The sequence below is a fragment of the Siniperca chuatsi genome, linkage group LG3 (assembly GCF_020085105.1).
Source record: "Siniperca chuatsi isolate FFG_IHB_CAS linkage group LG3, ASM2008510v1, whole genome shotgun sequence".
In the NCBI taxonomy this organism is placed as follows: Eukaryota; Metazoa; Chordata; class Actinopteri; order Centrarchiformes; family Sinipercidae; genus Siniperca; species Siniperca chuatsi.
This window is the reverse complement of record NC_058044.1, coordinates 4,193,808-4,220,279: the sequence shown is the minus strand read 5'-3', so window position 1 is coordinate 4,220,279 and position 26,472 is coordinate 4,193,808. Positions and strand designations below refer to the sequence as shown.

The 26,472-nt window shown below is 42.6% G+C and overlaps 1 protein-coding gene across 5 annotated transcripts; it reads left to right on the top strand.

Moving 5' to 3' along the window:
* Positions 1–368: 368 nt before the first annotated feature.
* Positions 369–24,868, top strand: LOC122873892 (CREB3 regulatory factor-like). Of its 5 annotated transcripts, none has more exons than XM_044191193.1 (11): positions 369–530; positions 1,109–1,275; positions 6,896–6,972; positions 7,089–7,153; positions 7,270–7,386; positions 8,589–9,399; positions 13,707–13,880; positions 14,837–15,026; positions 18,325–18,398; positions 22,166–22,294; positions 23,022–24,868. In XM_044191193.1, the coding sequence occupies exons 4-11, from the start codon at positions 7,145–7,147 to the stop codon at positions 23,135–23,137; spliced, it is 1,620 nt and encodes a 539-aa protein (XP_044047128.1). In that variant the 5' UTR covers positions 369–530; positions 1,109–1,275; positions 6,896–6,972; positions 7,089–7,144; the 3' UTR covers positions 23,138–24,868. The 5 variants fall into 5 exon arrangements, with proteins under 5 accessions (XP_044047128.1, XP_044047130.1, XP_044047132.1 ...); XM_044191195.1 differs by lacking the exon at positions 369–530 and adding an exon at positions 551–932; XM_044191197.1 differs by lacking the exon at positions 369–530 and having other exon boundaries at positions 991–1,275; positions 7,092–7,153.
* The last annotated feature ends 1,604 nt before the right edge of the window (positions 24,869–26,472 follow it).

The window sequence follows — 26,472 nt, the reverse complement described above, 5'->3', positions numbered from 1 at the left end:
CAGACTATTTTTCCAATTCAATTTTAAGTGTACTGTATCATGATGCTTACATTCTGTATGTGTACATCCTTTAAAAAAAAAAGCGTAAAACATTCAAGACTCGAAGAAAGGAAAACACATCATAGATTAACATCAGACTGAAATATTCTTCTAATACTATTTACTGTAGTGTACTGTAAGATCAGCAATTTAAAAAAAGTTATAATGATTGCTAACTTGTACATTTAATCTATTATCTAGTGGTGTAGGTCACGCCATTTCCAAACAAACAGTTAAAAAAAAAATCGCATTCTCATAGAAAAATGTGTATTGTACAACCTACAATTAAAATTTTGAATTGTTTTTTCAAATTTTGCGCCGTGTTCCTCAAAGCGACCTTTATTTTGAAAGCCCGGGCTAGAAGTCTGACGCGCTAATTTCTCGAGGGTGACAGTCGGTCTACGGGATTATTCGTGAACTCAAGTGCCCCCCAGTCCGCCGACGAGAGCTGCAACTGTTTTTACATCTGACACACTTCCCATTTCGACCAGGTCAGTCACTCATAACTCCTTCCTCTGCCTTTACGGTCCGCTGAACCCTTAAATGTGTAGCTAACCACTGCGTAAACAACAACAACAACAACAACAACAACCCTGGCACACAACAGCAACAACTACAAAGAGGACCCGTATTTTATACAACACATCCAGCCGCGCGGATTCACGCCCTCCGCTGTGCAAAAAAAAAAAACAACAACAAAAAAAGTGGTTTTAAACCGCGGAACCGGTAGAGAAAGTGTCCTCCTGTCCTGTTTTGTGAGCCCTGCGGACGGCACCATGTCAAACACAGAGGGGGGTCTGCCGTACGAGCCTGTAAAACTTTATTAATAAAGGAATTAGCTTCAGGGGGAGAGATGCCTGCTTTTATTCTCCCACCCGCTCATCTCCTAAACGGTAGGCTTCTGCACCAATGGAGGGGAGGGAGAGACATGAGGAGGAGGAGGAGGTGGTGGAGGAGGAGGAGGCGAGGGGGTGTTTAACAGTCCTACAACCATATTTTCTGTCCCGTTTATCCGCCATATAGGCCAGCTCGGTACTACTGTAAACTAACTTCCTGCATGTGGCTGTAGGTTGAACGGGATTTGTGGGCTGAGCGGCCGCTGCCGTTGTCCATGCGGGCTCTTCTACTCTCCGTGGATGGTGCGTAATAATATCATCTGGAGAGGCCGAGGCCACCATTTTACCCCGGTCCGGAGGAGCCTTAACTCCGAGGGGACATCCGAGGACACGCTATAAGGTAAAGCACACCTCACAGCTCTCTGCCCACGGGCAAATAAATGCGCGTTTACATCAAGTTTAACGTCTGAGAAGTTACTGACACATATTTACACCATAGAGAGAAAAAAATATGTAGGCTTTTAACGGTCTTCTGTGATAAAAATGGCTACTTTCACACGGATTTACACACAGTAGCATGCATGGCACAGAACTACACTTGAAATGTTTTAATGCAACCTATCCAAAGATTGATTGGAAATATGAGCGCGATCCCAGGAAACATTATGCGCCATTATAATCAGAAGCAATTTCATTAAAACTGGTGCCTAATCACATTTCTACAACCTTTTTTTCACGATACATTATACATTTATACTCATTAGATTTTTGCTTATATTTCCCATATTCCTGCGCATATGTAGGAAGATAAAATAGCTCCCAGTGTGTGTTTTTCCCTTGCAGACTTTACAGTTTTATTGTAATAAACTTCCATTTTATACGGAGTATAACTTCCCTGGGCCTGTAACATTACCACCGTCACCAATCGGAAGCAGCACCTGCAGGTGGACAAACAGCAGTCAAACTTGTCCTGTGATTTATTCTTCGCGTCAACTTTAGTATTTAACAAAAAGCCCGGGGGAGTGTGGACAGATGCATTTAGCTGGACCTGTTAAGCGTTGAAGCCGATCCACATGCTCAGAAATCGGTCGTATTAACAATTAATATTGGACATCCGGTGGCACTGCCAGCTGCGCCCCATTTTTATTGTTGTCTTGTGCTGAAAGGATCCCTGTTGTCTCGGCTGGATACTTCGCGACGCGTGGTGGCTGCTTTTGGTAGGAATTGATGTTTTTATTTTAAAATAAAATAAAATAAAAATGCATGAATTGTGAATGTGCAGTGTGAAATAGAAAAAGAGGGTCTGGCTGTGGATGTGCGGCTCCTCGGCTCGCCGTGCCATGCGGGACACACTGCTGGCTTGCCACCATGGCACCTTCCCTTCCCCGCTCCGCGTCTGTATGTGCTGCTGCTGTTCTATCCAGCTGTGCGGACACGCAGAGCCGTCATGTCCCGTCAGTTCTGTTGCACTAATCGGTTCATCGGCAGATTGACAGTTTTGCTTTCGGGGAGAGGGGGACGCGCTCCGGATGGGCAGGGAGCGAGGCGAGGGGCGGCAGACGGGGCCACTTTGGCTCTCCATCGTTACGGGAAACGGAGCTCCAAGGACACGGAGAGGAGAGACAGGGGGCGCATCCAGGTCGTTTATGCTGTTTGTTCTTTTTTTTTTTTTCTTTGCTGTGATTCAGGTTTTTTTTCTTCATTTAATTGGAGGAGAAAGGGGGATTTCCCAGGCGAGACGGAGCTTTGTCCGCCGCGCAGATTTTTGGAGCTTTAATTTAGCAAATTGGCCTCCCAGACAGACCGACAGCCAGACCGTCTCTCCTCCCCTGCTCCCCCGTCTCTTCCTCGTTGTTTTCGGGCACACTCTCCGCCATCACAGCCTCTTTATGGACTCCTGCCTAATTTACTTTTTCTTAACCCCGTTCTCGTCTCTCCATGCGTAACCTCCATCCATCCGTAACCGCGCTGTCCTCTGTCATACTGGTAGGGGTTTTTCTTTTTCTAAAGAGGCCTCCAGCTGCTAAAGGTTCATTGTCTGGTCAGACTGCTCATGCTCTAAATTTGCCTCATGGTCCACGGTCAGAATGACTTGCTTCCACTCTCAGATATGTTTGGCACATGTTTGGATGAAAGGAAGTGTGCGTTATAATCAGCTATAGTCATACTATAATACCTTTTTATTTTGAAAGTTACTATATAAAAACAAGTGATACCATATGGGATAGAAACACCTTAAAGTACTAAAAGGTTATTTGAAACTACACACACATCAGAGTACTTTTGATGAAGTATAACAACTGACTTTTATATACCTTTTACCCCTTATAGTGATACCATATGACAAAAATACCACAAGAGTCATATTTTCTACCACAAACACATTGTAATACCCTGTTGAAATATAGTAGCGCTGAAAGGATTAGTTGATGAAAATTAATCTGCGACTATTTTTGATAATCGATTCATTGTTTAAGTCATTTTTCAAGCACAAATGCCAAACAGTTTCTTGTTCCAGCTTCTTTTCTTTGTCTTATGTGATAGTAAACTGAATATATTTGGATCTTAGACTGTTGGTTGGAAAAAAAACAAGCAATTTAAAGGCGTCACCTTGGACTTTAGGAAATTGTGATGGTCTTGTTTTACCATTTTCAGACATTTTATAGACCAAACCGTTAATACGTCAACTGAGAAAATAAATGGCAGATTCATCAATAATAACATAATCTTTAGTTGCAGCCCTAAAATATAACAATGTTTTGGAAGGGTACATTATGGCACGATACAAATTAATTTGAATATCCTGCCCTGTGTTACATAACAAGCTGCAAGGATATGGCGTTATTTTTATTTTGCATTGTTTAGGTGTTCAGGATAATTGCTCCAGTGCATTACTAATACACTTATACACTGGAAATGACCAAACTTGTTGTAAGGTTGAGAAGGCGTTTAAATGTCCTGTGTGGATTGGTCTATATAACAAGTAAAAGTAACTTCTGTCATGCACAAACTGCACTTCATGAGCCATGATCTTACCACACCGTGAATGTAAGCATATGTTTGTTTTGTCAGTATGTACTGGGTGTAGTTGTTACATAAGCCGCAGTTGCGTTGGCATCTGCATTGCTTGTGGAGTCTTGTTTACACGTTGGCTGAACGTAAAGCCAGTGGTTATTGGTGGTTATTCACCCACAGTGGTCTGAGATGAAGCAGTTTCCTTTTTGTTTCCCTGTTGCCTTACCGTGAACTCTGCCTGTCAGAGTGTGTTTATGAGCACAGAGACCTTTGGACCAAGCCTATGTTGAACCAACACACAATAAATGATTGCGGGATTGTTATTGTATGCCTGGCACCTATATCAGCCAGAGTATAAACAAATATAAGTAAGACTCTGTTTGGTGCATCAGTTTCACTGTGTAAATTTACCTTGTAAAAGCAGCAAATACCTAGAAGAGCACTGTAGTGAGTAAAGGAGTTTAAAGAAAATGGTGGAGTACGTCATTGAGGTGAATGAGTTTGCATGTACGTTGCGTTCTTGTTAGCACTAAGGGACATATTTTGCATGTGATTTTTTTTTTATTTTTTTAAATATTATTCTGAGTAAGGAAAGAAACACTCATAATTGGCACCTGAACAAGTTGTACTGTTTGATACAAGCAAACTACTGACATAAAATGTACATAGTCTTAATCCTTATGTAAACTCACAGTGCGTTGTATCTCAAATGCTCCAGCTCTTAGCACTACTGCTGAAACTTTATGATAAAGAGGTGTATTCTTTGTACGTTTGTAGCTTTCTGGAATTATTACATTCCTTCCACCAGTTTATCTACTTCAAAACACTGTATGTGTCTGATAAGTGTTTGTGTACACAGCATGTTGGTAGCTGGCTTGCTCTGTGTGCCAAGTACCAGTTTTCCATGTGGTGTGCCAAGGTAGTGTCATAACCGCCCAGCCAATCCTCATTTCCTCATTCTTGTGTGCCTGAAGTCAATCTACAGAGAACATATTATGGCATTGTTCTCGAATCACTGAACCGGGGTCAGTGTGAGCTGCTTTCTCCTGGTTTTCCACAGGTTCTGAACAGTAGGTCTGCATTGTTCCCTCAGTCTGTGTGTGTGTGTATGTGTGTGTGTGTAGTAGTGTTGCTCAGTGTTTCATCATGCCCCCGTCTGAAAGGAGCTCGGTCTGATCACTGTGGCCTCATCTCCAATGGAGAATTGGAGTTTTGGTTACGCAAACATTAACTGATGCAGAGCTGCTCGGCAGGCAGAGAAGAGCTCATTGGTCGAGTTTAACCGTATTGGGTGGAGTCAAAGAGGCTGTTCTTTAGAGGACAAGTTAGCTAGGCTAAAGAATAAGGATAGCGGGTTGTCAAGAAATGCCATGAAAAGACCAAACCCAACAATAAATTGATCTTACTATCAAGTATTGTGTGTGTGCATCCAAAGCCTGATATATCTTATTCCTCTGTGCCACAGAGCTCCATCGTTGTCCAAAAACTATTACCAACACATCAGCGAGCCACACTGTAGCACTGGGTGACATGTTCCCTCATTACAATGAACACACACGCTGAAGTTTATTTTGTCTCAATCCCACACACGCCGTCCTGCTGCCCCAAATATTCACTAGAGCACCAAATGTGGATTCATCCGCCGCTGAAAATAGTCCCCCACAAATGCACAATTTCCTCCTGTTTTGAGTCACGTTTTGGTCTTTTCATGGGAATTGTTGACAATAAGAAATAGATGAAACAACACCAGTTTTATCCTGTAAAACTGTGTAGCAGAGAACGGACTCAGTAACTGAATCGTAACTTCTTATTTTGTTCATTCACAATAGCAGTCATGGTACAAGCTAATACTGCTAAATTCAACTTGTCACTCAGCTAACCTAGCTAGCTTAGCACATTTTCCAGTTAGCTGGAAGAGTGATAATGTTTAGCCTTCAGAATATTAGCTTCCTCCTCTCCTGCCCCTTTACCCTTTTGATTGGACCCTTCACTACAGCATTACTGAGCAAGAAACATGTGGCTTTTTACTCCCATTGAGGTTTAACTTAAACAGTGAGATGGCTTTTGAGAAATGTTTAACTTTAGCTCTAATCTGTTTTCATCTTTGTCCTTATCTTTCTAAACTCTCCTCTTTTCCAGCTCACTCATTGTTTCATTATTTCCTCCTGTGCAGGTTGTGTCATTTTTAGCAAATTAACATCAAAGTTATTCTTTGATGCAGCTTGTGATATTAACACATAGTACTAAAATGACAAATGCAAGTTGTTAATCATCCACGTATTCATCTACAAATGTTACATGAATAATTTGCTACTCTGCACAGTAAAATCCAACCTTTATCTAGTGCATAAAAGCTTCTGTGTTTTTGCTATTTTAAATGCTGATTGTTGGCAGGTCTTTCTCAGGAAATATGTCCTACATTTCTGGCAGCAGCAGCAGCACCGTGTTTTTTCATATTGAATAAATAGATGTATTAATAGAAAAAATAGCCAGCTAATGTAAGCAACAATAGCTGCCATGGCTGAACAGACAAAAAGAGCTCCAACCTCATTAATGTTTAACGTCATAAGCATGGAATACAAGAAGACACACATCACAGTAAACAACAAAACTGAAATTCACAGATTGCTTCTGTGAAAAGTTTAAAAAAGGTGCATTATTCTAAGGAAGACACACAGGTTTGTTATTAAAATGACACGTTTAAAAGCTGTATTTTACCTTCTTTACTGTTGTCATCTCTTCTTATTGTGCCGATCAAACAAACTGGATTCAGTGGCAACTGACTAACTTGTGCTGTAAAACAATATAACTGTTAAACAATATCCACATTATACTCGTACTCAAGACTCTGCACAGATACACATTACATCCTCATACATCTCTATGCTTTAATGATGCGTTTACTTTCACTGTTTTGTTGCTATATAATTTGCATTGTGGCCTCTGTTGAACCCATGTCTGATTTCCTCCTTCCCTGTCCCTCCTCTACTCTTTCTTTCCTCCAGGCTGGGAGGCTGAGAGCTGCAGGCTGCGACATGTGAAAAGAGCTCCACCTTTTGACCCTCTCAACTCTCAACCTTAGGTAAATTACATCCTCGCCTCCACTTCCTCTCCTGTCATCTTCCCACTCTTCTTTTTCTCTCCTGTCTCCTCGTTTCATCTCGACGTTCAGATCTGAACTTGGTTGTGTTTTTGCAGCAGAACTCACTTGAACTGACGTTGTGACTGCGACCTGACACCCTCACGCCTCGGGCATGCCTCAGGTAAAGTAGAAACACCGCTGAAACGTGCAGTCGTTGTCACCCATCACCTCTGAATCATACTCCCCGTGGTCTTTCTTTCTGACTCTGTGTGTGTGTGTGTGTTTCCTCCCTCTCAGCCGGGTATGAATGGGATGGAGCCTGCGTTTGGCGAGGCCTACGGGGGACACAGGGGTCTGCTGAGCCCCTACCCTCTGGCCATGTCGCCACAAGGGGGCAGGACTGAGTACGACCAGGTGAGATGACACGTGATGGAGAGAGCCACGCGTTTCACGAGTCACTTGGCTCATAGTGAGACTTCCCAAGGGCTTTGAATATCCTTGAAAATGTTTGTTTGTTTGAGGAGTGCAAAGTACGGCCCTAGCAGTGGTGCTAATTGCAGTTAATTGCGTTCATCTGGCATCTCAGGTATGAATCAGTATACGAGGGCTAGGAGTGAAAAAACAATGAATTAAACTCCATTCTGATGGGATTAGTCCTCCAGGGGAGGTTGGGTATTTTAGATTAAAGCCTTTTTCACGGAAGTCATTTTGACTTGTTATAGTAGTAAAAGCACAGGTGTTACTAATAACATTAACAATGGCTCCCGTCTATTCAGGTCTCCCAGTAAGCCAGGAGCCTGAAACCAAAGCAGCTAAATGGAATTCAGCATTCATTAATTATATCATTTGTGCCTGTGCTTTTCCTTCTGTGACATGTCAAAATGTCACAGTAGGAAATGTAAAAAAAAAAAAAAAAAAAAAAAAGGCCTATTTGGGTTAAAGTTAATTTATGCACCTCAGGTTCGGGAAGGTTTTCCCTGAGCACATTACAAAATGGGGCCAAAACTTTGTCACTTGGAGACCTGTACTTGACAGTAATGAATACAACATTTGGTCTGTGTAATGTCTAATTTTAGAATTCACTTATCAAGACCTTGAAAGTCGCTGAAAATTCAGACGAGAGCCCACAGAAGATGTTTACCACATCCTCTCAGCCGGTTGATGTCAGATGGTGTAACTGTAGCCGGAATGATTGTAATTGTATGTGTATTGAACTACACATATTTAGCACTGTCACTTTGCAGGCATCAGTCTCTTTCTTATTGTTAAAGCATATAGGCGTTCAGAAAGAGCCGTTTGCAGCTGTCTGTGTAGATAATTCAATTACTGATTGGTAATACTGATGTTAAACAATTTTATAAGCCTTCCTGTGATGAAGAAGCATGATTTTCCCGCAGATTATCTTTGTATAGAACAAGCTCCTGTAATTTGCCAATGGCTAAAATGCCACCTGGAACACTGAGTTTAATTACCAAGCAGCAGGGCAAATGTTTTATTACTGACCCCCCACTGTAATATTACAGTACATGCTGACATGTGATACAGGAGTAATGTTAAAAATACAGGATATAGTATCCAAATCAGTCATATTTAAGTATATCTCTGTCCCCTTTTAGAGCGTGCTCCTCATGCTGGGCTCCCCGGCATCGCCAAGGAAACGGCCCTTTGAGTTGCTAAGCGACCTGGTGGACGACGGAGGCTTCGGCGAGGACCTGCACCCGGAGCGCTGGGACGTGTCTGCGCTGGACGAGATGGCTCGCTACACCAAGCTGGGCCTCGGGGTGGGAGGGGAGCTGCTGGCCTGCTCAGAGGAGGCCGTCCTGATGGGTCGCTGGGGGAGAAGCTGGGAGGAGCAGGAGGAGGAAGAGGAAGAGGAGAGGAGGAGGAGGAACAGACACACGGCACCTCCCTTCACCCAGGAAGTCCAGGCCACTGCTGCAGGGAGGGAGGAGGGGCGTATCTCTGTTGCCACGACCACACAGAGGGAGTTATGTGTTGCAGGAAGAGGGGCTGGAGGAGGACAGGATGGGGAGATGTCGAGGGAGCGTGCAGTTGAGGTGTATCAGGTGGCACAGGAGGAAGAGGAGGTGGCGGCGGCAGCAGTGGCTGCAGGTTTGGCTCTGGAGCACTGCAGCGAGGAGCACAACTACTCCCTGAGCCAGGGAGAGGAGCTCGGGGCGGGGCCCGGTCACAACTCCCAGACAGAGGGGGTGCGGGTGGGGGAGACACAGCAGGAGGTGCAGGGCAGGGAGGAGAACCAGGCCAAGACTGAGCTAGATCTGGAGGACGAGGAGCAGGAGGAAGAGGAGGAAGAGGAAGAAGAGGAGGAGGAGGAGGAGGAGGAAGAGGAGGAAGAAGAAGGAGAGGAGGGAGCGGAGGAGACGACAGTGGAAGCTGAACTCTCCACCTCCTCGGAAACGGAATGTGGTGAGTTCTGCTTTCAGTTTGTCTTTATCTGTGTGGCGAGGACATCTCAGCTCATCACGCCGCTGCCAGCAGCCCGTCTGCCCACACGGAAACCATTTCAATCTGTCTCATGTCCAGACGAGACCTCAGACTTGGTTGGCTGAGCAGAGGCACATTAAATACCAAAGTTGCGGGTGTAATTCCCGGACAACATACCACTTCAGTGGCTACAGTTTTACTGTTATGAAATGACTTTGAGGGTTGGAGTCTCTTCATGTATTCAAATACCATCTGTAACTGCCATGCTGCTGTCTTTGTTGGGGGGGGGGGGGGGCTTGTAGTTGAACATGTTAAATAGGGTATGAAAGTCGGTACAGATCGTTAAACAACCGTTACAGTAGACACAGATTTTTAAGCAGCTTCAAAAGCAACAAAACATGCCAGCTACAGACTGCAGCATTCAGCTGGTGGCTCATTACCTAAAATATTGTATTTCTTGCCTCATTATTTCTTTATACTTCACTTGTCTCTCATTCACAAATATTGTAAGTACACAGTAGGACTGAATCTATTATCTAATTAGTTAAATCTGCAATTATTTTGTTAATTGATTAATCATTATTAAAATGATTAAAATATTAGCTTGTTTCAGCTTCTCAAATGCAAGGATTTGCTGCCTTTCTCTGTCTTATGTCACAGTAAAGTCATTATCTTTGGGTTTCGGACTTTTGGTCGGACAGAACCTTTTGAAGTCGTCACCTCGGTCTGGGCATTTTCCATTATTTTCTGACATTTTATAGACGAGCAATTACTTGATTAATCTGGAGAATAATTTGCAGATCAGTTGATAATGAAAATAATTGTTAGTTGCAGCCCTGGTACACAGTGCATGAGCTAGTGTCCTGGTGCTGTAAGTTTGACCTTTGACCTCCCTACTTACTGTGCATTCACATGCCGCAAGGAAGAAGGTGGCTGCCTAAAATGCATTTTAGACTAGCAACATAGACTGACTGACTTATTGACTTACTTACTTTTATTCATTCATTCCCAGAGAGACATTTGTTTTCACTGCTTGCACGTGTACATGTCTCACATGAAAAACATATAGATACATTTAATACACACAATATACACGTGGACGCGGACACATATGCAGATATACCTGCTACACATGCTTAGAAATGTTTAATCTTCCTCTGAATTCAGACATTAGTCATAATGATAGAAAATCATTAGATTGATACATGCTTTTTGCACATGATTTATTTTTTCATGCCAATAAGCGCAGTCCCTATCACCCAGTGTTAAGAAATCCTTTAGAAATTCCTGGATTTGCACCAGAAACCAGCCACTTTTTGCTTGACCCACATCCTCACTTTGGACTAGTTTTGATTAAAGGTGCACTCTGCTGATTTTACATTTCGGAGTCAATTTACTAGTCATGTGGAGTAGGCTGTTTAGCCCTTGAAAACAGTTGTATAATGTCTTATTCTTTTTTTTTAACAAAACCTGTGTTAGTTAGAAAGATTTGGGTGTTTACCAGGCATGTAGGGTTAAACGAAAAAGATGCTAACAAGTTGCATTATGGGAATTGTAGGATCCAGTGTTTTTGGAGCTTAATCCATTCTAGGGACTAAAAATCAGGATATTTCAGCCTCAGTTTTGACTTTTTTGTTTTTAATCTTTTGTCTCTTTTGAGTCCTCCAACTTTATGGAAGTACAATAATAATTCAGTGGAGCGTCACCTTAGTTGAATTGTGTTTTAAGATATTGTGCTAATCAACATACAGACAAAGAACAGGACTAAATTTCAGGCTTCTTGGCAGAGGTTTCGAATACATCTAAACTGTTAGCTTAGAGCATCAGCTAAAGGGCTTAAATGTCAGTGGTGATTTCATGTCCAGACCACAGGACACAAAATATAAACATGTATATTAGATAACACGCATGAAAACTGACTTCACTTCAGATTACCATCTTTTCCCAGGCTCTCTTTCTCTCTCTGATCGTCCTCGCGTTAAACAAATCTCAGGCCTCTTGTTTCAAGGTAATGGAGAGGTCGTTGGCTTGCTCTCAAAGACCGGCCTGGGTCATATTTCGACGGTCGCAAGACACCATTGTCGCTCTCTATTGTTGTGGCTGTGTCTGTTTGTGTGTGGGTGTGTTTGCCCGGTCGAGCTATTCTTACCATTAGCCCACGGCGATCGCAAAGGGCTGTGTGATGGATGGAAAAGTGTGAGAGAGGTGGTGATTGAGTGACTTTAGGAGATTGGACAGAAGGTTTAAGAGCACTGTGTGTGTGTGTGTGTGTGTGTGTGTGAGAGAGAGAGAGAGAGAGAAATGGAAAGCCCTGGCTGATGGCTAGGATAGGACTTCATGGTTATTAACTTTCAGTCTGATTTAATCCCACTACTATTTTCATTATTTGCAGCTTGTTTTTTGTTGTCTATTAGCTCAGCTCTGGTGGATTTGAAGAAGCGTCTCTTCTCTTCTCCTGCTGGTGGAGCTTTGCATGTTGTATTATTTATGATACCATTATTCATGGCTCTGTGCGCCTGAGGCTAATCTGCTGTGACGTCTGTGTGCTCGTGTAGGTGTCTGCCTCTGAAACAGCATACATGCGTACAGTTTTAGCTGGTGGTGGCTTTGTTATTAGGACATACAGCATGTGTTTGTGGATTAAGGTTCACAGCCAGATTTCATACCAGGCAAACGTAAATATTAATACCTGTCAGTTATGATTAGGGTTCATCTGTCGTATTTACTTGCAGGGTATTTCTCCTCTATTAAATATCTTATATATGGCTGTCAATGTTGTCCACCTCCGTAATAATGGATGAGAGTCTGTTTTCTTCATAATATATTAATAAAACTGCCCGCACTATTGATTTTGTATTTGGATCATTGCATCACTGTATCTCTATGGTAGGTCCTAAACCTCAAGTGATACTGATGCAACATCTGGACCAGATTACGTTCAAGAATTGTTATTTCTTTGATCATAAAAATGGAGATTGATTGAATATTTATATACTGTTTCTCAAGCTTTAAATTTCTGCCATGCTAAGAATACATTTTGGAAACAATAATGAAGAACTGTAATTGTTTAGCATGAAAATGCTATAATTTAGAGACATTGAATATTGGCAGATACAGGCCAAAAATATGGGTAGTAAAACCCTATTTGTTGAACTCTAGTTGTGGTGCTGTAATCAAAGCAATCAGATTAAACTAAAAGTTGCACCAGAGTGAGACATTATAATCTCCCTAATCTGAGTGAGATGTTATGAAATGTTATCACATGTCAGTCAGAGTTTAAAAACACTCTTTGACGGTTCAGCAGTTCTGTCGCTTACATATAAAGTTAATTGTTATTTAATGCAGTGTGCGTCACTCAACGTGAAATAAAAACAGAAGATAAGATCACACATGATAAGAGAAACCGCAAAAGAGAAACTGTCATTCGTAAACTACTGACAGTAAAGCCTCTTGACAACAACAAAGTCACACTCTGTTGTTGTCATCTTCAGCCAGACTAGCAGCGATGTCTCTCCGGTGGGCCAACACCAGAGGGAAATATCTCAACCACTATTTGATAGATTGCCATGAAACGTGTTCCGGACATTCATGGTACCCAGAGGATGAATTCCGATCATTTTGAAGGTATAATAATGTTTTGACACTTTGCTGGGCTCTAACCAAATTTGTCCAGTACTTTGTGGTTGTTTTTTTGACAATATTGTATAAAGCCAGATTACCATGAAGTTTTTCATGGATAATCACAATCCTTAGAGGATAAATCCTGCCATTTCTTCTTGCCTTTCCTCACCCTTTGGCCAAAACGAGGGAGGACTGCCATACAAGTCCCTGAACACTTTCCTGCTCAGCTTTTGTTTTAGGTAACAACATGGTCTTTCCTCTGGCACCACGCTTAAATCAAACTTCACATTTTTGACCCACTTGTGGTAAAGATCTAAGAATACCAAAGCTGGCTATTTTTTTTATCCATTGTACAATTTTTTTCTAGTGTGAATTGAGACTTGTGGGGTGGCTCGCGCGGCTGTAGACTTGTAATCTTGTTTTATAATTTGCTTACCGTGTCATGTTTGTTTTAGATTAGTATTGTTTAAGGGCAGTTTTTCCCCATGTTGGTTGATTGTTTGAATTTTAAAAAATTTCATCAGCTATTTTCACATCATGAAAATCCAAAAGTTGGCTACACTGAAATTTATAGAAAGCAAATTTTTTGCCGGAAGAGCTGCAAAGCCTTTGCTGCATTTGCATTAGTGCACAAATTCAAAATTCTGTTTGGATGTGTTTCTCGTCAGAAGTGGAGGCTGAGACCGTGAGGCAGCCAGGCGAGCGCCCGGCGAAGCGTCGCTGTTTCTGGGAGTACCGACGTGCTCGAGAGTCGGCCACAAAGAAGAAGCTGGGCGGAGACATTCACTGGTCTCTGTCCTGGAGCTCCAGCACTCTACCCAGCACACTGTACCGCCGAGAGGGTGAGAACACAGCAGTACTGACTAATTCACTATCATAGTGCTGAAGTGATTAGACCAAAAAGATCAATCAATGAACAAGACGATTTATTTATGGAAATTTTTTATTAACTTACTAATTTATTTGGTAAAAATAACAAGCTGTTTTCATATAGTTGTTTTTTGACTGTTGGTCAGAAAAAGTAAGAAATTTGGCACTTGGATGAACTGATTAATCAGAAAGAAAATTGATAGATGAATTGTTAGTTGCAGCCCTAATCACATAGAGGTGAAGCTGAACATGAAAGTGTAAAGATCCACTGAGAGCCTTTTATCAGCAGGAGTCATTAAAGCAACATTCGCAGTGCAGCTGAAAGTGTCCCATTTCTTTTCTCTCATGTGACACAAATCAAATCGGGACCCCCAGGCATGTGCCCTACATACAACTTTTATGTCAAAATCTGAATTTTTCAGCATTTCCCTGATAAGTGAGACTAACGTCAGGCACAACTGTAGCTGTGCAGCAGTCTGTGTTCTTCAGAAGAATCAAACACGATACAGTCCATTAATGTAATCCAGTACAATAAAATCACAAACTGCCTTCAAAATGAACATTTAACATTGTTACATATTTATATATTCTGTAATTGCTTCCTGTATTTCATTGAGCTATTAAAAGCTAGGATGCCATTTTTGTAGCTGCGCTATCACATCAAATTGAAAAAAATCTGGATGTCATCCATTTCTAAACTTTTCTTTCTAAACATTTCTTGGTGACGGCGTGGTTTAGATTTGGGGTCCCGACAAGAATTTTAAGACTAACTTAGGTGCATCCGAACAACGTTTGGCTGCACAGCATAGATTTGGACTTACAGGCAACACTGGTGGGTTTATGGGTGTTGAAAAGAGTGAACCTAAGAGGACTGAAAGGCTTTTACACACACGTATTGAATTTATTCATTCTATCGTCCTTTGTCCAGGCAAAAAAGGGCGGCGCAAAGCTCGCAAGACAGACGCCAGTGACTTGACGCCAAACCCCCAGAAGCTCCACAACATCGGGGAGCAGCTGCAGAAGCTCAACGTTGCCATCGACGGCATGGGTCCAGTCAACGATCTGCCCGCAGTGGCCCGAGCCCGGTCCCGTAAGGAGAAGAACAAGCTGGCCTCCAGGTACCAGACTCCACTTACTGCCCTCCTACATCTTCTGCACCAAGTCAGCGCCCAGGAGACTTTCTGTATCGATTTGTCAGGCACGAGTGGGCATTTTGAGAGGTTTTCAGTGTTTTGTAAATCATTTGCAGAAAAAAACAGAAGAGAATCCTGCAGGGCTCTGTGGTTTGGTATCTGTAGTCTTTAGCCTTGTCAAGATCGGTTTTCAAATATGTGGTGAATTTGAATAGTTGACCTTCTAATACTGTTTCTGGAGGACAAGGGGAGAAAAGAATACATTGAGAAAAACATCTAATCTTAGTGGAATTTAAGGCATTGTTGATTTGACTTGATGGAAAATGATCTTAATTCAGGAAGCATTTGATTTCAACTCTTCCCCAGTGGAACACAGTGTACCACACTGAAGATGACCTTTTTAAAATTCAGCCTCTGAGGAAACTGCCATAATACGCTTTTATCCATTTTAAATTTACATTTAAAGCCATTAAAAGACGTCCCTGAAGATGATAGACACAACACACATGATTTAAAGGTCATGAGTGTATTTTTGACTTGATTGGTCCTTTTTTAATGAGTTTACTTTGGACATGAGCATGATGGAATAAATGAAGGAAAGATGGAGGGAAGCAGAGGAAAACTACAGAGGAGATGAGATGGAGGGAAGCAGGATGAAAGGCTGAATAGGAGGAAATCAGGGCAGGATTGAGGAGGGAGAGGAGGGTCATAGAGAGTTCATCTGTGGAGGGAGGGAGGGGGAGAATTTGGGGGAAAGGACATTATTACAGGCAATTTTAAAGAGGAGAGGGACTCTGGGAATATCTTATTATTTCAAACATATATTAAACATGACACAAACACGCCATCAAATAGAGAGTTGTGGGGGAATGAAGAAAAGCAGAAGAAAGCTAAGAAAAAGACAGAGACAGTGAGGGTAGATGGAAAGTGAGCTGAAATGTGACCGAGTTCATGTTTTAATTTAATATGCAGGAATTTCCTCTGTGAAGATTCACAGAATCTCCACAGAGGAAACTGGCTGCCTGAGAACGGGTCCGAGTTAGCAGTGGGATTATCCTAACCGCCTCCAGTCTCTTCCATTATTTTCTCAATCTTGTCAAAAACAACCTGCCTGGGGCGTTCAGGAGGCGTAGAGGAAAAACACTCGCCCAGTTCTTAGCTGTGGTTAGCGGTGGAAAGGTCATGTCCTGGTCACTCTTCTCCCCTGTGGTCCCTCGGTGGTGGAACGAGTTACCAAACTCGATTCGGTAAGCAGAAACTCTCTGTCTTGAAACAACGCTTGAAGACCCACCTCTTCCGACGAGTACTTATTCACCTAATATGCTCTTTCGCTCTCTCGACCCTTGCTTGAGCTCTTTCTCAAAAAAAAATTATATATATTTTTTTATATTGTCGTTGGCTTGGAACTTACATGTTACTTCATGCACCTGCAAGCCTTGTGCCACTTGTGTCAGGTGGAACTGAGTGATTGAGGTTTCTTCTTGATCTACTGTGGCTGGATTGTACCTCATTTGTACATCGCTTTGGACAAAAGCATCTGCCAAAAGAATAAATGTAAATGTACAGTATATCTTGTGTATTTAACAGGCATAGAAATAGAAAACAATATATAGCAGTTAAATCAACAGTTAGTTTGTGCACTGGAGATATTTAGGTACCTACCAATAACAGATAGCCCCAGTGGCCGCGCGCGGTAACTCAAAAGTCCTGTTTTCTAGTGAAGTTGTCAGCTTCACACATTTCTGAACTCTGACCAGAACCCAGTTTATTCTTTGATGTTTTCCCCTTCCTCCTGCCTCCAGTCTTTGTGCTAAGCTAGACTAAACATGTCCTGAACACGCACAGATGAAATTATTGTTTTAATTTATCAAATGCCCCGGTAACACCAGTGCCGATTGCAGCAATATTTCAGGCCATTAAGTACTTTGGGATTGCCATAATCTGTGGATTTTCTCACAGAGGCGAAGAAATCTGGGCACAACCTTTGCCGCTTTGGTGAACTTTGATGACATGACAAATGCGATTTGGCGTCGTTGACCAACTTCTTACAGTCTTGACAGTGCTGAGCTTTGACTGGAACACACACAGTCCAAAATAGCAAAGTATAAAAGAGATGCAGTATGGTTTGCAGTCAGTCATGAGACAGGAGTTGGACACAAGTGAGATTTGCTCTGCCACCTGTTGGTGTTAACTCCTGTTAAGACAGCAAATAAGTATGTTTCCCAAAATGTTGGCGTATTCCTTGTCAGGGAGCCCCCAGCTGAATAGTCAAATAGCCTGTCCTTCTTTTCCTAAAGACACTTCATCAAGTGATTGGTTGCTAGGTTTGATCTCAAAATGAGGTAAAGCCTCGGGTTTGAATACACCTCCAAGTATCTTAAAAACAAACCACAGCGGCCATTTTTCAAACCCATCCAGGTACCAGAAGCTTTTTAATTTGGTGAATGTGTTTTTCCTACCTTCCAGGCAGCCACTGTTTTTTTTGTTTTGTTTTTTTTTCTCATTCAGCATGCCACTTAAATCAATTTGCAGTTGTAGGTAAGCCATCACAATCAACAGCATGTCTTCTTTGGGGCTATTTTTGGTTTTGAATTGAGAGCAGGGACCTTTTCGAAAACTCTATAATGATGGTGTGTTTAGGGGCTTGTGGGAAGGTAGGGAAACACATTAACAAATTTTAAAAACCTGTGGTACATGTTGGAACATACTCTGTACTTTATCAGTCCCGTCCCCGCAATGATTAGGAACAGCTAAATTGTTGTGCGGTCGTCTACATCCTCCTTAAACCAGCAGGGACTGTGGTACAAATTGGGAGTTTACAAGAGAAAAATGTGGCTGAGAGGCAAAATCCAACATTTCGACATGCAGAGAAACGCACACACAGAAGGGGTATTCTGTCCAACACTGCTGGCCTGCAAGTGTTTTGTTTCCTTAAGTTTCTTTTAGCTGACTCACAGCCACAAGAAAAGAGAAATTCTCTGCACACTGCAGAGAATAGTCCCCATGAGAGGCATTAATATTTAACATGCATTGATTGAGCCATTCTCTGCTGCCATTTTTCACCCCTAAATACTCTGAAACCAAACCGGCCGTATGCCTTCAGAGTCGCAGTGTTAAATGGTTGCTGGAGGAGTGGAGGGATGAGGGAGCTTTCCAATCAATCTCCCTCACAGTTTGGAAATACATCCTCCACTCATCGCTCTCCAGCTGCTTTCAACGGGAATACTAGAACAGAGTTTCCTAATCCAGAGAATGACGGTGCTTTCTTTTTCTCCATTTCCAGGGCCTGCCGGCTGAAGAAGAAGGCCCAGCACGAAGCTAACAAGATCAAGCTGTGGGGGCTCAACCAGGAGTATGGTCAGTACTGCAGACTGGACACATCTAATCTCTATAAACAGATATCTGCAATAAACAGATATCAATCAATGCAGAATCTGTAGGCAAGGGACAAGATTTTGGCATCAGAAGGGTTCTGGTTTCCGTTTGTAGTCTGTTTGTAGTCTTGACCAATCACGTTTGAGCAGGCTTTGGTTGCATGCAGGTCCATGTGGAGAGCAAAAGAGGCGAAACACATTGGCCGAAATGCAGTCTTGGAACACATCAGCTATCGTCTGATTTAGCTTTTTACCAGTCTCGGCTAGCTGAATTCAAATCGACGTCAGACGAGAGCCGATGGGTTACGAGATTGCTAATCGGACTGTGAACAATGACCGGCGCACGGAAGAGGAAGCCTTGGCCCGGATACCCGCCGGCTACACCGGAAGCCCCGAAACGTTGGCCGTGGCCTCAAGAGGCTAAATCATCGTCAGACGATAGCCGATAGGTTCCAAGATTGCCACACATCAAACTCCTATTTTGATGATTTTCATGTTTTAACTCCAACTGAAGGAGTTGACTGACATTCTTCTTCCTGTATTTGCACAATGTGTTGGCTTTATTAAACTCATTTGGATCAAATTAGATAAACTCAGAAATGCACTGGGGTCAATCCGAAAACAAGGCTGTTTCTTCATTCATGGATAGTTTGAGGTTTTTTACCTGGCAGTGAGGATTCACAAAATAACGCTTATGATTCAGTGTCATCACGCTAAAGGAAAACGACGTTGGCCACGAGAGAACAGATTTAGCACCTATTTTTTTTCTTGCTGTGTGAAATTGTCTACATTTTAGAAATAACCTTGTGTTCAGCTGTGGAAATTGGACTTATTTATGTTTGTTTGATTGAATTTAGCAGCATTTACAATCATTGAGGATAAAATCACAACAAAGCCTAATGGCTAATTTCTACTGTTGCCCTTCCGACAAACAACAAATAACACATCTCACACCTGCAGCGTGGCAAAGCTGTAATGTTCCCACCTCTTTATTATAAGAATAAAATACAAATCGAGCTACAAATGACTGCGAAACCATCTTTTCAAGACCACTTTGAAGATGCCCTGTTTAAGAAACTGGGTTACTACAGAAAGATGATAATAACAAGATCACCGAAGAGCATGTAAACACACTGATTGAGGAAAAACCTGAGAAGGGTGACTTCACCTTGTTCCTGATAATCGAAACCTCTGCTCTGCCAAATCTGTCAGCCGGGTCCTGCCTGCCTCCTCCTCCTCCTCCTCCTCCTCCTCATCTGGTTTGGTTTCGACTTCTTTGAATTCAACCCCAAACAGCGTCCAACTTCCTTTGGCCTTTTTTTCCCCTCCTGTTTTTTAACATTCCAGTCATTCCTGATCCCAGGCCGGCATTTCGTTGCGAAGGCTTTAGTTGTGGCTTCCGCAAATTTTTGTCCTACTGGCAGGAAGCCACATACACAAGGCTTTAACCTAACACATCCCCGCGCTTCCTCTTTCCCTCCTCCTGCTCCTGTGACTCTTTCTTCTCTCTTTTTTTAAATTTTGTCATTCACTTGCTCTCTGTTCCCTCTCTCTCTCTCTCTCTCTCCATCACTGTAATTTGCGTCTATACAAAACACACTTTACATTCTTAGCAGCATCGAGATCTTCAAACAAGTAGGACTTTGGTGCCATGGCAGTGCCAGGAAACATCCTGACTTCAGTGTGTGTGTGTGTGTGTGTGTGTGTGAGAGAGAGAGAGAGAGAGAGAGAGAGAGAGAGAGAGAGTTGGGGGTTTCAGAAAGAAGAAATGGTCAGACCCACTGTGGTCCTTCGCCCACACACACACACTCCCCACTGAGACCAGCCCTGGACAAAAGAGGAATTAGAGCCATGCGAGAATCATGTACACTGACAGGAGGGGTGTCATGGCGCCATCAGGTGACACAGGGGGGAGGAGCCAGAATCACAGAAGGTGCTGATGATTCACACCATCGGAGGCGGAGATAAACCTCAAACAAATCCTGTTTTGGAGTGAGGAAAGACAGCTGATCTGGATTAGATGTCAAAATGAAGTAGTCGTGCGGACAGGAGAGCAAGGCACTAACCTACAGTAGCTGCCACATTAGAAAACACGGTCCTGTAAGGTGCTATACGTTTTTATTAAATGTTGTATGTCCCACTTTTCTGACTTCAAGATGCATGATGTAAAATTGTAGCTCATCAGCAAATCATTACCACATATTACAGAATATTAAGATAATAATAACGTACTATTAACAAACCAGAAAAGTTGGGAGCCACTGCACTGCATCTGAAAATGTGTGAGCTAGGGCTGCAACTTTTGATTATGTTCATTATCTAAATAAAATAACCAGTAATTGTGAAAAAATGTCCATCCCAGTCTCTCAGAGCCCAAGATGATGCTTGTTTTATCGATCAACTCTCTAAAACCCACATTTATTAAGTTTACAATGATTATTTTTTTTAAAGAGAGAGAGAGAGAGAAAAGCAGCAAATCCTTACATTGGAGAAGCTGGAACCAAAGACAGTTTGGGGCTTTTGACTGAAAAACGACTGAAATTATTGATTTTACTATTATTTCTCGTTTCAGCTCTAGTCTGAACGTGTTGCTGGGCTTTAAGGAAATCTGCCGGAAGTTTTTACAATACAAAAACAGAAAGCATGTTTACTTAACTGTGCATTTTAACGAAATATTAGCCTACATGTGTAGATCTATACGGTCTTTCTTAGCCTAGTGTTTGGCTGCACTGTGTAGAAAAAGAATGGAGTCCACAGTTCCAGGATTTTACCTATTTCAATGCGCTTCGACCAGCTGAGCTCAAAGCGCGCTCACTGGATGTGCTTGTTGCTGGAAAGCACAGCACAGCTCTAGCAAGCATGGAGAGGAGGGGGTATGTGTAACGGTGATCCCTTCAAAAGCCAAGGACGTCCTCCTGGCACTCATCGACAGTGAAGTGAGTCTGCAGGTAACGCTGTACTTCACTGTGGGTGTCTTCCCACTCCATGGCATCTGTCTTTTCAATGAATGCTCTGGCATAAAAAAAAAATGAGTGGCCATCATCACAAAGTCAAAGTCAAACCATTCCACACACCCACACTTCTGATGTGTTTACAGAATATCATGGTTTTAAACTCGCCTGCCTTTGTGGCCTAAAGTTCACTTTACTCATTGCCTTTTGTGTCATTATTAACACATTATGATCTGCTGTGTGTGTGTGTGTGTGTGTGTGTGTGTGTGTGTGTGTTTCATTTTCTTATATCCCAGTGAGGACTTTACCCTGTATGCACACTAACCCATGGGGACTTGTGTCACCGTGGGGACAAAAATTGAGGTCTCCATGGATAGAGACTGCTTTTTGAGGGTTAAGACTTGGTTTTAGGGTACAGGTTACAATTAGTTTAAGGTTAGGCATTTAGTTGTGATGGTTAGGGTAAGGGGCTAGGGAAAGCATTGTCAATGACTGTCCCCCCACGGGGAGAGTGAAACAAACGTGTGTGTGCGCACGTGTGTAACACCCCCAGTTGTTAAAAATTGTCAAATTGTCAAAAAAATGTAACAAATACCCAGAAATCCATGTTGCTTCTAGTATTTTGCTGTGGTACTGTTCTCCACAGGTTGAAACTGTCAATCAATATCATCACTGCAGGTGTTTTTCATCAACTTTCAGATGCAGAATATCTGCTTCGACATCAGTTTTCTGCCCTGTAGTGCTGATTTAGTGTTTTGAGATGAAAATTATTGTTTTTATTTTGTCTTTCGTCGCACAGAGAACCTGTTGGGAGCTCTGCTGCGGATCAAGGAGGTGATCCGACTGCGGGTGGAGAGCAGCGAGGAAGAGGACACGGACGAGCGAGGGATGACCCAACGCCTGGAAGACATCCTCCGAGAGTCCAGCGGTGAGAAACACAAACTCACCAACACCCAAAATCTTAAAGAAATACATACGTTTTGTCCTGTTACGTGATAAATACAAAGATCCCCCAAACCGTTAATGTATCCCTGGTAGAACAATGGGTATGGAGCTTCATGCTAACATGTTAGCATCTACTATGTTCTCCATTACCAAGCAGTGTCCTTTATTATTGCTTTATTCAGCACTGAAAATAAAACCTTGAAATATGTCTAGTTAGTAAACTTAAATATGTGCCTACATTTTGGTGCATTCCTTTTTGAAATTTGTCATGTTCTTAATCTTGTCTTTATCTCAAGTTTGTATGTTTCTCCACTCATATTAACTAGTTTGTGACAAAACTCTATTTTTAAACTGTGCCTTGTCTTGACTGTCTGCAGTCCACTTATTAATTTCTTTCTTTACTTTTTCTGATTCTGAAAATTGTTTTCTTAAGTTTTCTTATTACATTTTAATGTATAATAAACAGGTTTTTCACCAAGTTCACCAAGAAAGAGAGTCAGAAAGGGTACTCAAATATTACAGTTAACAACAAAGAAAGCAGAATTACAATCACTAAAACAATGTGATTTTTAGGTTTTGATGTCTATACTATATATAAAACATGAAATATTCTGCCACATTTACCCTTATAATTTGTTTTGTTTTTTCTTGTAAGGCTATATCTGTCTCGTCCTTTTCTTTCCATCAATTTATTTCCATGACAACTGCAGGTCCTTTAGTTGCCGGGCGGACCAAAGACTTTGTGCAGAGGATTTTGGCAGCCAGCGCAGGAGGTCAGAACCAGCGCAAAGACCCCGTGCAGGGACATGATGAGGCGACAGGCTAAACTCACCCAGCACCCCCCCCTCCTCCGCCCTCTTCCATGCCTTCCCCTCCCAGCACCACCAACCAACCTGACCTGACCAAGCTTCTCTACACTGCCTCCACTCTCACGTTGTTCACATTTGAGTAAGAGATGAAGAGGTGGAGATGCTGGGAAAGAAGAAGAAGAAGAGGAGGAGGAGGAAGGAGAAACCAAATGGGAGTAAATGGCCACCCTGCTCCCTCCTCTCCTGTTGGCCCTCCAAACAGCAGCCGTCTTCACCGCTCTGTCTCTGCAGGCTGCACCACAACCACCACCAGGCCAGAGCTGCTGCTGCTGACGTCTCTGTATTCTGTGTTCTGTCTGTGTTGGTGTGTGCGTGCATATGTGTGCGTGCGTGTGTGCGTGTTGGACATGTAACATACTGTATGAGTGTGTATAGTGTTCCTCTCTCCCTCTGTGTGCTGTATTTGTATCCCAGTGTGCCTATGAATAGACATTGCACTGTTTTGTAGATGGTCGTAGTTGCCGGCAGGGGACCGGTAGTGAGCCGAGGGCGAGGGGGCATTTGAGGATAGAGGAAGTACTAAAAAAATAAGGAAGTGGGAGGACGAAGTGGGTGTGTGTTTTTTTTTGTTTGGCCGAGCTCCTATAGAAGCACTGCATACCATTCGGATTGCATCGGCAGCTGAAATGTCAGTAAGCGTTGTGACACACAACAAGCGATGGAGTCCTGATGCCATACCAGCTGTTGATGGAAACAACAGCCTGTTTGTTGTGGAAAAGTCCTTGGAGCTTTAATACCCCCTTTAACAGCCCTTCACCCCATCAAAATGTAAGCAAAGTTTAAAAATGAAAGAGAAAACTGCACCTTAATTCAAACTGACCAAAGATAACTGATACTGCTGAACCACACGGACACCAAAACCTCTCACTGCTTCAGATGCTGCCAACCATTAACCATCATTTTGTTTTGGGAAGTGAGAGATAAGTGATAAGTGAATATTTTGATTATTGTCATGTTTACCCACATGCATCCTTAAAGGACGAAGTTACTGAACGGACTTTAATTCCCCTCACCTAAATGCACTACTATCGTGGACCTGAGAGACCGTGGTGTGACAGACAGGAAATGACTGACAGTTTATTTGGTCAGCCTTTTAGCTCTGCAGCTTGGTGCTCCTTTAGCTTATCTGCAGTGGCTTTATTTTTACCCACAAAAGGGAAGTGTCCTCAATGCTTTCCTCAAGCCCTCTCCTCAACCCCTGACCTGATTATGTAGCGCACCTTCCTGAATTGCAATGACAAATAGAGAAAAACACTTGTAGATCTAGAAAGCAAATATGTTTGATTTGTTTTTATTATGATTTTATTGTCATTTGGCAATGCCACAGCCCACATAGTGGGTGTGAGTCGTGAGAGTTTTGAAATCTGCCTTTCTTCTGTGGTCTTTGCTGAAGCTGAAGACCAACCTGTCCAAGGTCTCTAAGTGTGGACATAAAAAAAAAAAAAAAAAAAGGACCCTTTGAATTGCACTGTGGTAAAAGCAACTAAGCACCTTCGAAGAGGGCTTCAAATCCTCCAAAAGAGAAGAATTCTTGGCACCTTTGTCTAAAGACAGATATTGACTGAGAGACTTGTCAGGCGCTCAGCGCTTTTTGACGGACTGGTGGTCTCGGTTTGTTTCAATATGGTGCTACTGTGTGATGAAAAATAAAGAGCAATGCAAACCTGAGCGGAGGCATCAGGTAGTAACTGCTGACTGGGTTTTGGCCTGCGAACACGTACTGTTGTAATAGACAGTTTGTTTGCATAATGACGCCTTTCTGAAGTGCCTGGAGCTTAAAGCCACAGGGACCTGTGTTATTATGCCTGATCTTAAACCCTATTACAAGGTAAAACGTAACCCATGACTACTGCTCCGAGCTTGGCCTCACTTGACTTTACTTAGTGGGGGGGAAAAAACTGCAGACCTGTGTTGGGTCCTATCACATATTCAGCCAAAAGTCAACCAAACCAAAATATTTTGCTGTCGGATTAAAACCTATACATGGAAACAGTAGCTGGCACCGGTTTCTGTGAACATCATCTCTGGGAAATATAAGTAGAGGAGTGGCTGTTAGCTAAGCAATCCCCTTTTTGTTTTTTAACCTTGACGAGCTCCCGTCTGGGCTGCGTTCCAAAGCTGCTGCTCTGTAACACACTGTTTCCCCTCCTATGGAAACTCCATTTCCTGTCTCAACCAGGAGAGGAGCAGTTAACTTTAAGCTCATCACCTCCTTGAGGTCTTGCTCGTGGTCATTTTGAAAGCTGTGGATACAGGAGTCCAGGGCAGTTTGCCTTGCTCCTGTTTTTAAGTTTCTGTTTCCTTTTTGAATTCTGGGAAATGTTGCTCGTGCTCGTATGAGTATAGAACTGTACTGTAAACAGAGGATTCCTGTCGTTCAGCTGGAAAGGTTTCATTGTGGAGTTCTGCCGCTGGTAAACAGAGCTTTTAAGCTCTGATGCCAAAGACAGACAGACTGTGGCTTTGCAAGAAAATATGCCTGATGCAGCAGCAGGAGGCTCTGATGTCACTGAAGCTTCTTAAACATAACCACAGAAACCTGGTCAGGTTTTCATGTGATCATTTTACAGTTAAAATAAAGACAGATGATCTAGGACAAGCTCATCGAGGCCAGTGGAATAAAACTCTGTTGGATAAAGATGCAGTGTGCAGTCTTTCTGCTGCTGAGAAGTGGTTCCTCCCTCATCCCACTTTCTCTCAAGGCTTGGGAAGCTGGCGACGCTGCCAGCAGAGTCACAGGATCTCATGCTGGCAGCAGCATCCTTCACATGCCCTCGCACAACAACAAACAAACAAGAGAGGAAACGGCAGTAGACAACTGTACATATTGCTAAAGTTTAAACTGCGCGACCCATCTGTCACGTCAGAGGAGGACAACGTCTTTGGGTTTTATGAGGGTTTCCACTTTGAATGCACAAGTTTGTCCTGATGTTTTCCTTCCTCCAAAGTGGTGTTACGTAACACAACACCATCTGCTGTGTACATTCATCTATATGCCAAAAACTGAACACAGCGAATTCCTGCCACAGATCCAAACAACAAACGATACATGACAGCGGCTTTTACTCAGCTTGTGAGCTTGTATGAGGGCTTAAATTGATACTGTAGCATTATTCCTCTTTTTAAAGAAACATTTTGACATTTTTGTATCACGGAATATCCCTTTAACTGTAAAGCTTTAACGGGGAGTGGCCAGTTTTGGCAAGGCCACTTGTCTCTGCTCACATTCCAGACTCAGTTTCCCAGAAAGTTTCTGTTTATGTGTACCTGGAAGGAGGAGGCAGATGTGCGA

What these genes read in the sequence shown, in the direction of transcription:
- LOC122873892 (XM_044191193.1), top strand. An exon ending in GCAGGACTGAGTACGACCAG is followed by an intron (nt 7,387 to 8,588) that starts GTGAGATGACAC and finishes GTCCCCTTTTAG; the next exon opens with AGCGTGCTCCTCATGCTGGG. An exon ending in CTCCTCGGAAACGGAATGTG is followed by an intron (nt 9,400 to 13,706) that starts GTGAGTTCTGCT and finishes GTTTCTCGTCAG; the next exon opens with AAGTGGAGGCTGAGACCGTG.